We start from the raw sequence: 12,366 nt of genomic DNA on the forward strand, positions 1-12,366 counted from the left end.
AAAGTATCCCAATGCCATGGAATGAAACCAAAGCAGGTTCTTATATTGTCCCACTGGAACAGGTCTTAACATAAGGTTCAATGAGCATACTGCTTAGTTGGCTCAGGCTGCTGTAATAAAATAAGTAGTTGATTTAAGTCTCAGAAATGTGTTCTTTTTTAGTTCTTGAGGCTACAAGTCCAGAATCAAGATGCTAACATGGCTGACTTCTGGGGTGGGCTGTCTACCTGGCTTGTGGACTGAATATCTCTTTTGTGTTCTGACATGGGGGGAGCGGGAGATTCTCTCTCCTTAGATCACATCAGGAGATCCCCACTCTCATGATCTCATTTGAACCTAATTATCTCCCAAAGTCTCCATCTCCAAATGCCATCAAATTGAGGGTTAGGGCTTCAACATATAAATTTTATTTGTTGTTGTTGGGAAGAAGAACACAATTTGGTCAATAGCAACTGTCAACTTTGATCATCTCACAGCCACCGTAGGAGTCATATAGTATATTTGGTTTTCCTTACAGACAATATCTATAATTGGTTTGACATTGAAATTGACCCAACAGTTCAGACTCTTTCTTATGAATCAGCTGTTCTACCTTAATTCCAAGTAGGCTGTGTTCTGGGGGTGGGGGTGGGGGAATCTTTTTCTTCAATAATGTCATAGATTTTAAGTGTCTCTTGTTCATTTGTTCCATTTATTTTGGCAAACAAAACACAGTGTCATTTGCTCACATTTTGTGTACAATTCCCAGCATTGGTTTTATACATTCCAATGTCACCTTCTAATCTGTGTGGGAAAGAGAAATTTTGTTTCTAGGCTTGTCCAACTAATGTTGCTTCCATGAATACCATACCACTCTGAGATCTACCATTGATGGCTAGTAATTTAGGAGAGAATAATGAAAATCGTATTCTAATTATGATTGATTCTATAAATGGGAGTTATTCACCTTGTGGAGAACACACCTTAATTCTTAAGACTCAGGTTAACCATCTACTCATAAAGCACCTAACCACGCAGAAGCCTATCCTATAAGGACCCCCTCCTACCATACACCATTCAACCACTAAAACCCAACAGTTAATGGCAAATATTTTTCCAGAGCTTGAGTTACTTAATTTAGAAGGATTCCTTGTGGTTGAGGATGACAGGAAACAAGTTTTGAAGAATAGTCTGTGTGGGATTTGTTTCCTCTTAATCCTGATCCTTTCAAAATTCTTTCATTGCTAAGTCAACACCTTCATTGATAGGTAGTTTTACACTGCTCCATCTCATAATTTTACTGTACTCCAGCTCATACTGTTGCATATAATCTGATGACTATAATCACGTGAAAATTACTATACTCCATAGATTTCAAAATCAGTAAAATCAATGCTAAGTTGGGTGGTATAGGGAAGATATTGATTGCTTTTTTTCCTCCTAAAAATGAAGTGACTGAATAATTTAAGCCCCATTATGTCTCTTGGAATTTTACTTTGGGCACTAAAGGACTTCACTGCCACAGCCCCCCTGGGAAATGACATCAAAATATTTGCTCCCATGGGTTAAAGGAAAAGTCTAGACACATTAAGAATCTTCTCTTTGAAAGCTGTTTGATTGTAGGGAGTATGATTATCATCATGATCCTGATGGAACAGAACATTTGAAATCATTGAAATCAACTGAGATAGTCACTACTAGAATATTTGATGGTTTCCATCTTGTTATAGGCATGCATGGTGCATAGAGTAACCACCTAACTAATCCTTAAGCACTTTCTTCTTTAGTTTTGGTAAAGCTCCTAGGCCACAATCATGCTACTTGAAAAAAACAAAAGGGAACTTAGTAGTTTCCTGATTTGTGCCTTGAGACTCCCCTCTTAAGGCTGAAAATCATAGAGAAGCCTAATTATTTCCTTGAGGTTAGCACCTATAAACTAAACTGTCAACTTCGACGGTAAGCCACCATCTAGTGTAAGCAGCTACATTCTGTCACATTGCATAATGATGATAATCATTATAATCACATATCAACACAATGAGATAATGAGATAATAACCAGGCTCCAGTACCTTCCCTGCATGCTAAACAATTGATTTCAGTCACAGACATTTGTCAGCTTGTTCCACCTAACTGGATGATGTCAGAAGTTTATGTTCTGTCAAAAGAGGGGGCTTCCAGCAGGAGGAGAGATGCATTGGTTCACACATCTGCTATGAATTTCCAGCAGTTATTCTTGAAGATTATGTATCATTCCCTGGGTTTCTCTGTTTTAAAACTCCCCAGGAAGTTCTGATGTGTCATCAGAACATATCTAATAAAGTTTCTTCAAGACAGCATTTAGGATATCATACAAGATCTTATGAACAAAAACCAGACAAATACACCATAATCAACAATACCTGGAGATTTGGAGATTAACTTGTCTAGCCTCATAAGATTTTTACATTAATTTCCCCTGAAGTATCAGATCCATCTTCATAGAAGCTATTTATTTGAACCAAGACGGAGATTAAGTCTAGCAGGCTAGGAAATATTTATCCTAAATGAAAGCAAGATGCGATCTTGGGGAACAGTCACATCAGTAAAAGGGCTCAATGTCTATGGTGTTTTTGTGAACACTTGTGCATTACAGACACTTGATTTTAAATAAAAATCCTGAGTTTCTTCCTCATTTCTTGCAGTTCAGTTTTATGAAGTTTGTGATTGCTGTTATGCCGCAAGCTTCATCTGTAGTTTCTGTTTAGAAATTCCAACTCGGGTGAATAGCCCTGACATTAAAGTCTTTATCAGCTTTGGAGTATTAATTAGTCTGAAGATGAGAATTCCTGTTGTTCTGTGTGTTAGTTGATTTTGTAGTGGTCACCAAAATACCTGAGAACAATTTAGAGAAGGAGAAGTTTATTTTGAGCTCAAGATTTCAGAGGTTCAGCCCATGGTTGGCTGACTCCATTGCTCTAGGCTGAAGATGAGGCAGAACCTCAGGGCAGAAAGGTGTGGTGGAAGAAAGGACGCAGCTGGTGGCAGCCAGGAAGCAGAGAAAGGACATGAGGAACCAGGGGAAGAATATGCAATCCCCAAGGCATATACCAGTGACCTATTTCTTCCAGCTACACCTCACCTGCCTGGAGGAACCATCTTTCAATCAATTTGATTCATTAATCCATCAAATTGACTAACACACCAATTAGGTTTAGCTCTCACAATTTTAATCATTTCACTTCCTACACGAACACAGGAGCTTTTGGGAGAGACCTTCCATCTAAACCTAATGTTCTGCCATCAGGTTTTTCTAAATATAGGAAACATTTGATTCTATGGTTGATTTTTAGTCTAAGCCTCAAGCTAGAAATGAAGTTGGCTATTCCTCCCATCAAAGTCACCAAATTTATAGCAATAAATAACAGTACAAATCGTTTTTGAAAGCTTTCCTATTATATTCATCTATTTTACTATTTTGTTCTTTCAGTGTCTGCCAAACCAAGACCCCACAGTGATGAATATTCAAAGAAGATTCCCCCTCCGAAACCTAAACGGAATCCAAACACTCAGCTTAGCACGTCTTTTGATGAAACGTACATCAAAAAGCACGGGGGGCCCAGGAGGACATCGCTGCCCCGGGACTCCTCCCTCTCCCAGGTCAGCAGCCCGGCAGGGGACCCCGAGGAGGAGGAGCCGGTGTACATCGAGATGGTGGGGAACATTCTTAGAGACTTCAGGAAAGAGGACGACGACCAGAGCGAGGCCGTCTACGAGGAAATGAAGTACCCCATTTTCGACGACTTAGGCCAAGATTCCAAGTGTGACTTTGACCATCACAGTTGTTCTTCGCAGTGTGCTACTCCCACGGTGCCTGACTTGGACTTCGCCAAGTCCTCAGTGCCATGCACGCCCAAGGGGCTGCTGTGTGACATCCCCCCGCCCTTCCCTAACTTGCTGTCTCACCGACCCCCGCTGCTGGTGTTCCCGCCCGCCCCAGTGCACTGCTCCCCCAATTCCGACGAGTCTCCGCTCACGCCCCTGGAGGTCACCAAGCTTCCCGTGCTGGAAAACGTGTCTTACCTGAAGCAGGCGGCCGGCGCGTCCCCGTCCTCACTGCCCGCCCACGCCTCGGGCCACGCCAAACTGGAGAAGGACCAGCCGGGCGCCCTGGGGCCTGCGTCCGCCTCGTGCGCGCTCTCCTCGTCGCCTCCGCCTCCCTCCACCTTGTACCGAACGCAGTCCCCCCACGGCTACCCCAAAAGTCACTCCACCTCGCCCTCGCCAGTGAGCATGGGGCGGTCCCTGACCCCGCTGAGCCTCAAGCGGCCTCCCCCCTACGACGCCGTGCATTCAGGAAGCCTGACCAGGAGCTCGCCCTCAGTGCCTCACTCCAGCCCCAGGCCCGTGTCGCAGGATGGGGCCAAGATGGTCCACGCGGCGGTGAACACCCACGGGCCGGCGCCCGGCGGCTCCCGGTCCAGGACGCCCACCAGTCCTTTGGAGGAACTCACCAGCCTCTTTACCTCAGGACGCAGCCTGCTGAGGAAGTCGTCCAGCGGCCGGCGCTCCAAGGAGCCGGCGGAGAGTAAGTGTGCCGAGGCCTCGGGAGCCACCCAGCTCGCCCGACCAGAGACGCGCAGGCCCCGAGGCCAGCGGGCCAGGCGCCCAGCGCAGGGTCTCGAGTCCCGTGAGTCCACAGGGCAGAACGCAGAGGGCATTATTTTACTTTTGGCCCGCTAAACAAAATGGGATCCCCTGAATATGAGTGGAAAGAATGACAAGTGGCAATTTGCACACTGTAACATCCTACTTAAAATGAAGAGGGATTTTTTTTTTTTTTAAGAAAGTGTAAAATCAAAATTCTTACATTGGGTCTGAAAAGTTTAACAGAAAGCAGACTACTATGAATTTTTTTTTTTTTGGGTGGGGTTTAGGTTTTCTTTTTTTTTTTTTTAGTTATACATGACAATAGGATTTATTTTGACATAGTTGTAAAGGCACGGAATATAATTGGTTCTAATTGTTGAATTTTAAATAAAAATCTTGATTTTATATGACAGGTAAATCACATACGGAATTATTAAATGTTACAACCTACCCTTTGTTTACATTGAAGTCTTTATCAGAAAACCTTTTTGGATAGAATTTGGAATGTAGGACTTTTTTTTAACATAAGGAATGATCCTCTCTGCAATCTTTATGTTGTTTTATTTTTTGCTTCACTGAAAACCAGAATATACTCATCGTTTTCCTTTTAAAAGCCATATTAATTCCCATCTTAGATTTTATAGTCTTCCTGGATCCGTTTAGATGCAGAAAAATCACTATCAACACTATTTTGACCACTTGCTTTCAACACCAGAACACTTCTCTACCTAAAGAACTCTTTTATAAACCCCAAGCAAATTATAAGTACATAGTAAAGTCAAAACATATCCAGGTCCATTTTCTCCACGTCTAATTCCTGAAGTTACACTATCTTCTTAAAAATACCTTAGACAACTAAACTGATAATTAATCATTTACCTCTCAAATGATCCCATCCCATGATATTTAAAAATCTATTTATACAGTCATACTGAGGACTTTCCCTAAAAGGAAAAGAGATCCTTAACACTTTTTGATGAAAAAGGTGATGACAGCGTTTCTAGTTAATAGTCATGTGTAGTTATAGGCCACTTTTTCTTTGATTCACTTTTTCCCCTTTTACCTGGAGAGGTTTATGAAAACGTTAGCTACTTACATAATTATCCCCCAAAGATTTCACTTGCCTAAAGGCAGCATTTTCTAATACTCTAAGCATGCATGGATTTGCCTTCATATAGACATACAAAAATTTTTTTTTAATTATTTTAAGATTTGAATTTAAAATGAGAAGCAATCTCTTTTTAGAGCAGTGTTTCCCAATGAGGACAATTTTGCCCTCAGGTATATTTGGCTATGACTAGTGACATTATTGGATTGTCAAAACAGTAGTACTAGTGGCAAATAATACAGCCTGCTATCCATGAGATGGCGCACACACACACCCACACCCCCCCCCACACACACACACACAAATGAAAAGTAAAAGATTATCTGATTCACAATGTAAATAGTATAAATGTTGGGAAACCCTGGTCTAGATAATTTATTAAAACTTAAAATTTCCTTAACTTGATTGATTTGGTTTTCACATAGATCAATAAGTATTTTAGAATAAAAGACAACAGGTGAAGAAAAGTGTTTTGCTTTTACATACATAACTGTTGGTGTGAAATTAATGGAAATTTTATCTTAGAATTGTTGAAACTATTGAATTTTCTCCCTACCTTTCGGCTTCTTTGGGGGATTCTAAGCAACTCCAGCTGGCAGTTATGCCAATTAGCTAGAAAAAGTATATGTAAAAGAAATGATTAACTAATGAAGTTATTTCTAGAAAAATCCATCTGTTAGAATCGGTCTGTGTGTTATATGTCACAGAATCCTCTATTCAGAGCTCTGTGTGCTTCTAAAACAAAGCTTGTTCATGGAAAAGTGATTCCGATTCTTTACAGCTTTTAGGGAGCTCAGCTGGGAATCCTTCCCATGTACTATTAACCACGTATCAACCCTTGAGAGAAATGGCTTGCCCTGAATCACATTAGCATTAGTATAAAAATTTACATAAGTGGGAGGGAGGAAAAACTCAGATAGTGCATATGAATAATCAAACTACTATTTCCTTTTGCCGTCAGAGAAAAATAGAAAGATGCCATTAGATTCTAACAAAATCATCAGAAACATTCTCAAATGTAAAAGGCTAGACCAAAATCTCAGATAATTGAGAGTTAACTGATAGTTGCTCTCACAGTATACTCAAGGATGCAACTCTTCCCTGTTTTTCTTGCCTGATAGGATCTGTAGATACCTGTTGATACCTTAGGAACAGAGTAAGTGACAAGAAATCATATTGTATTCAAAACTCTGGAGTCTTATTGTTTTTTAACATTTCGGAATTTTTTGCTTACCTTTCATGGATAAAAGTGAATTGGATATGTCTCTTGTCATGCTACTTTTGCTTTATTCGAAGAGTTGATTTTGATAATTTCCTGGTATCTACCTTAAACAAACATAATCTTTGTTTTAACTGAAATAATCTCAAAATTTATACCTTTGATTCTTATTTTTAATAATCTATACAAGGTACACCTAATGTGACAATTTCATATGTAAAAGGTCACACTTGTTGGTTATTGGGCAGTGAGAAAGATAAAATAAGACATGTGTGGTACATTATGAATAAATTCCATTTTGCTTCAGGGTTTTCTAAATACAGTCCTCATATTAATTGTTATGGAAGGCATTTTCCCCTGGTTGCTGCAACATTGCAAAGTTAATTAATTCAGTACATTTGATAACTTCTGTAATTAATACTTTTTCTTTTATTTGGTTACCAATATATTTTTAAATTTGTGCAGAGATGGATTATGTGACACATGTAAGTTGTGATACAACTCACAGGTCAATGCTGTAAATCTTTGTGTCCTTCTAAGAAGTAAGCCAGGTGCAAAGATACTTCACAGAAAACTTCAGTGGGTTACAGAAAACCTAACTGGTGGTGATTTTTGACCCGTCACATCTTCTTATTTTGTCTATCCTTTATGACTTTGATTGGAATCTTTGAACATGTAGGTCATGAATGAGCCATTTTGTTTTAATAAATCATATGCCATGAATCATAGAAATCAATATCCAAGACCAAATGGAATAAAAGAGGAAGCATTCTTCTTTTCCTCCTCTTAGTCCATTTTGTGCTACTGTAATAGAATACCTGAGACTAATCTATGAGAACAGAGAGTGATTTGGTTCATGGTTTTGGAGGCTGTGAGGTCCAAGAGCACGGTTCCAGCACCCAGAAAGGCCTTTGTGCTGCCTCTTTCCATGGTGGAAGGTGGGAGAGCAAGGGAGGATGAAAGCTGGAGAGCGACACAGGGTCACACTCACTTTTTTTGCTCTCAGGATGACTAACTGCTCCTGGGAACATGGGAGAGGTCCACTCATGAGGCCGGCCTCCTTCCCTGGTCACCTCTTCCTAGGCACCGCCTCCCAACACTGGTACAACAAATATATCCTTTAAAATACTCATTTAATATACACTGTATTTATACAGGATGCATTGTCCCATTTTTAAGAAAATGAAGAGTCTCTTCATAAGCTGTAGCTCTCTTGATAACTCAGGGTCCTTGCTCTGATGGTCAGTGGTATGCCGACTATATGCTGATGCAAAGTGCCTAGCAAGGTGGCCCACACACCCTGCGTGGAGGCTGTCATTGTTCAGTTCATTGGTAACAGATGTGATGCATCTGTCCTAAGCAGTAGCTTAGGACTGCTGGGATGGCCCCAGGGGGTTTCTGGAGGTGTTGAGCCCAGTAACCTACTTCTGCTCTTTAAATTCAACTCTCATCTGTTTCTATGGTTTTCCCACCTCCTCCCCCTTCTTGCAGGTGGTGTTGGTGATGCATCTAACCTTGCTCCCCTTTTTATTCCTTTCCTCATTGTATTATCATACAGCTCATCACCTGGGAACCAAGAAACCAGATGCTCAGACTTGTCCTAGGAGTCTCTCCAATAGTGAAGTATGTGAGCTCCAGTGTAGAGACTGTGAACTTTCAAAGGCTACTTTAACCCACTATTAAGTCTCAAGTGAACTTCCTGGATTCATATCTGAGAGGTCAGGAATATCAGCTTCCCCAAAAGTAAGCTGCTCTGGGAAACATGTAAAGATCATTGGTTCATTTTAGGACAATCTACACATTTTGTTTAGTCTACTTCAAACTTTTTTTCATTGAAATTTACTAAAATAGTTAAGGACTTTCCTTCCATCCTTTTCTTTCTCATGAAAGCAGTGTTTACATAAAGGACAAACTCAGATGTTGAAAAGCCAAAGGGGAGAGAGGAGATAGTAAATGATGATTTTAGAACTGTTGCTTCCAGTGGACAATAGGTGAACCTTTAGCCTGTGACTGCCCACCAATCAGCATGTTTGCTTTGGGCAGGGCTTCTGGATGGCTTAGTTGGTGGCTTGAAGCCACCTGGCCAAGCTAGGGGCTAGAACTGGGACCACCAGAACTCTGAGTTTCTTCAAAGATACTCAGGAGTTGATCTACATTCAGAACAACTGAAGAGTTCTCAGAGGATACCATGAAGGAATTCCAGAAGGTCTAGTAGGACTAAGGCCTGTTAGTTTTGTTAAACATATTAAATAAAGATGCTACAATTTCAGGAACCTTCTCTTGCTGTTTCTTGGTTGTCCACCAGGCTTTGAGTCATACACTGCAGCCTCAAACTTTTTCCTGCCTTAGCAAGGCACTTCTAGCAACACTGACAGGAAATCGAGCCATGAATTGGGTTTTGATGTTGCTTTTGGTCCTGGACCTTAGGGACATGTCCAGACTTGAGAGAAATTCCTCACATAGTTCAAAGCATGGCAGACAAAGGACATAGAAAATGTAGGCGATTGATCTGAAGATCTCCTGCATCACTTTACCCAGATATTGTTAACAATATTGATTCCTGGGTCTTATCATAGATGGTTCAATGAGGAACTCAGTGGGTTGAGCCTGGAATGTTGACTATTTAACAATCCCTGGTGACATGGACACCTTCTGTCAAACAATACCTTAATGACATGGCTAAATATTAGCATCACCATTTGCTTGTAAGCAAGGAAAAACTGTAATATATTGCTTTTATCTAACAGAGTAAAAGACAGAGTTTGTGCAACAGAAGCAAGGGACATAGAGAAAGAACAGAGAGAGCTTCAAATGAGTGAATGCTCCTTTACTTTCTCTGACCAAGTGACTGATAAGCTGGCAGCATGTAAAGAGGACAGTCAGGTGATTGGGGTGGATCAAAGGAGGGAACAATTTCTCTCCCTACTGACTCTTCAGAGACAACAGAACCTGTGGTGGGTCATCTGTGAATAATGCCTGCCAATCTTCATGAGAATCCTTCATGAGAATTCCTGGACACTTAGCAGCACTGGCAAGAGCTCGTGGAGACAGAAGCAGGCAGGGCAGACGAGACTCACCAGGCAACAGCCCTCATCCTGGGAGTCAGTCTAGGTGATCTAGGCCCTTGATACAGGGAGGACTAGCCAGAGTGAGGGACGACACCCAGATGGGGCACCACGACTCAGAACAAGAGTCACCAGACAACACTGGTCACGTCTTGTCACTGTGGTAAAGCAGAGAGAGTGCTGTGCCTCAAAGGAGACACAGGAGGGTGGGAGTCGTGGGGCACAAGGAATAGGGAATAACGGACAGTGAGGATGAGGGGGTCTGTCTCCGTGACCAGCCAAGGATCTCCAGAGTGGAGACGAGGATGGGGATGTTAATAGAAGAGTGAGGTGATGGGGTTCTTAGAAAATGCCTCAACCTCAAGTAGGCTTGTCTCAGGACACCATCAAGACCAACTAAGCTAAAAGCAGGAGGCATCAAAGAAACTAGTAGTGAAGACCTAGGGAAAGAAAGCAGCATCCAAGTCTTTCCTGGAGAGCACCACTGTTAAAATAGCAGCAGATTCTTTACGTTTATGCTGTTTTCTGTACCTCAGGCACTTTTTTTTTTTTTTTTTTTTTTTTTTTTTTTGGGTACTGGGGATCAAACGCAGGGCCTTGTGCTTGCAAGGCAAGCACTCTACAGACTGAGCTATCTCCCCAGCCCACCTCAGGTACTTTCTAAGAGTTTTAAATGTATTTATTCCTCCTAACAATACTCAGGAGCAAGTTATTAACAATTTTAAAGATGAGAGAAACTGAGGAACTATTTGCCCTGAGTCATGTGGGCAGTAGATCTGGGATTTGAACCAGATTATTTGGTTCCAGTTCCTTGTCTTATTGATTATTGATTTATACTGGATCATTTTTCAACTTCTTTCCCTGCCCTGTTGCCATTAAATCCACCATCTGACTTTGAAACTCTAAGGGTTCATGATGTTACCACTCCCAAGGGTGTGGTAACAAGAAGAAACCAAATCTGTGCAAATGATATGGCCGGATCAGTAGTTGTCATCAAAATAGGAAGGAAATAGTAACTCTTTGCAGCACCCACCAAAACTCATTTTGGAATATGTTAGTCACTTTAGTAAGGTCTTCTGAGCTGTGCCTGAAGTTATGTGGTCTGTCCAGTGCACCTCAAAATCACCTAAATGATGTGGGTGAAGAGATGTGAGTGAGTGCAGATCTCAATGTCTCTAAGTATAACTTAAGAATATCTGTGCAGGCATCTGATTTTTAGCACTGACCTACCCACAAGAAGAGTCCATCCTAGGGATGTAGGGCTTTTGTCTTGACTGCTTGCATCTCAGTCATAGCTAAGCAGTAGATTGATGGCCCATGGCTACCGCAGAGGGAAAAGGAATCCATCCATCGAAAACACCAGCCAATGCTCAAAGGCTATGAGAACCCTCGTAGCACTGATCTAGAAACCAATTCAGGCAAAACAAACCAAAAGAACTTCAAAAAGGCTCTTTATAAATGCTTTCCAGTGCCACTTCATTTCCCTTTAGACTTTTGTAAGTTGACTGAATCAGACCTTTTTTTTTTTTATTTTTAAATACAGTTCTCCAAGAATAAGTTGGCCTATTTGATTATTTTTTAAGCTAAAAAAAAATTCTATTTGGGATAATGAGGTTAAATTGAGTATAAGTAAAATTTCTTGATTTTGAAAATGCATGTGACTCCTTGGTTAATTGGGACCATGACATTGTCTGTTTTTCTCATTCAGTTTCTCCTACAATTGCAATATAGAATCACTGAAGAAGACATAATTTCATAAATAATTGCTCACCTTTCTGGGGGGGTGGACTGCAGCTGTCTTTGATTGATGCAGGCAGACATGTTTATCCCCTGTGTTTATGTTCTCTGGCTGCTGAATCTTTAAGTGCAATTTCTTGTCAGCAATTTAATCAGCAATTCTCTCCATTAAGAAGAACCTTCCCTGCTTTAGATTTTTTAAATGCAGTAACATTTTCAATTCAGAAATAAAGCTACCTCAGTCTATTTTTTTAAATAAGATTCCCTCAGTCACATTTAATTTTATGCATATGAAATACACTAGAACTGATTTCTTTCCCTCCTGTTCAATTAGCTGAAAAGAGAAACTTAATTCCTGACTTTTATTTGCTATCATGAATTCTCAACACTTTAACATCTACAATTAACTAAATATGAGGTCCAGGTGAGTGGTTTCCTACTGACCACACCTTACTGCCCATGTCCTATATTCTAACTCTATGTGACTCAGAAGTCTAAGAGAGGCAGTTTCCATCTTGGCTTAACCCTGAATAGGGTTTGAGACTCTGGATGGTCACTTCACTGTCAGTGACTCAGTTTTCTCACATTTCAAATGAAATATTAGATGATAAAACACCGAGTCTCCTCTGC

At 40.9% G+C, this 12,366-nt stretch overlaps 1 protein-coding gene and 1 long non-coding RNA gene across 3 annotated transcripts in view; one reads left to right on the forward strand and one right to left on the reverse strand.

Moving 5' to 3' along the window:
• The window catches only part of LOC306657535, a 49,256-nt gene extending 44,732 nt beyond the window's left edge, over window positions 1-4,524 (reverse strand). Inside the window, exon 1 of one of the 2 annotated variants that reach the window (XR_013762822.1) lies at window positions 4,472-4,524. This is a non-coding gene — a long non-coding RNA (uncharacterized lncRNA). Of the gene's footprint in view, window positions 1-4,040; window positions 4,167-4,471 lie in introns of those variants that run through there. The other variant, XR_013762823.1, reaches the window with a different exon arrangement.
• Window positions 1-12,366, forward strand: part of NYAP2 (neuronal tyrosine-phosphorylated phosphoinositide-3-kinase adaptor 2) — a 251,203-nt gene that overhangs the window by 144,820 nt on the left and 94,017 nt on the right. The window contains 1 exon segment of the mRNA XM_079133635.1: window positions 3,448-4,545. Coding sequence (XP_078989761.1) covers window positions 3,448-4,545 — 1,098 coding nt within the window.

This window comes from Sciurus vulgaris (genome assembly GCF_902686455.1).
Source record: "Sciurus vulgaris genome assembly, chromosome: 3".
NCBI classification, from domain to species: Eukaryota; Metazoa; Chordata; class Mammalia; order Rodentia; family Sciuridae; genus Sciurus; species Sciurus vulgaris.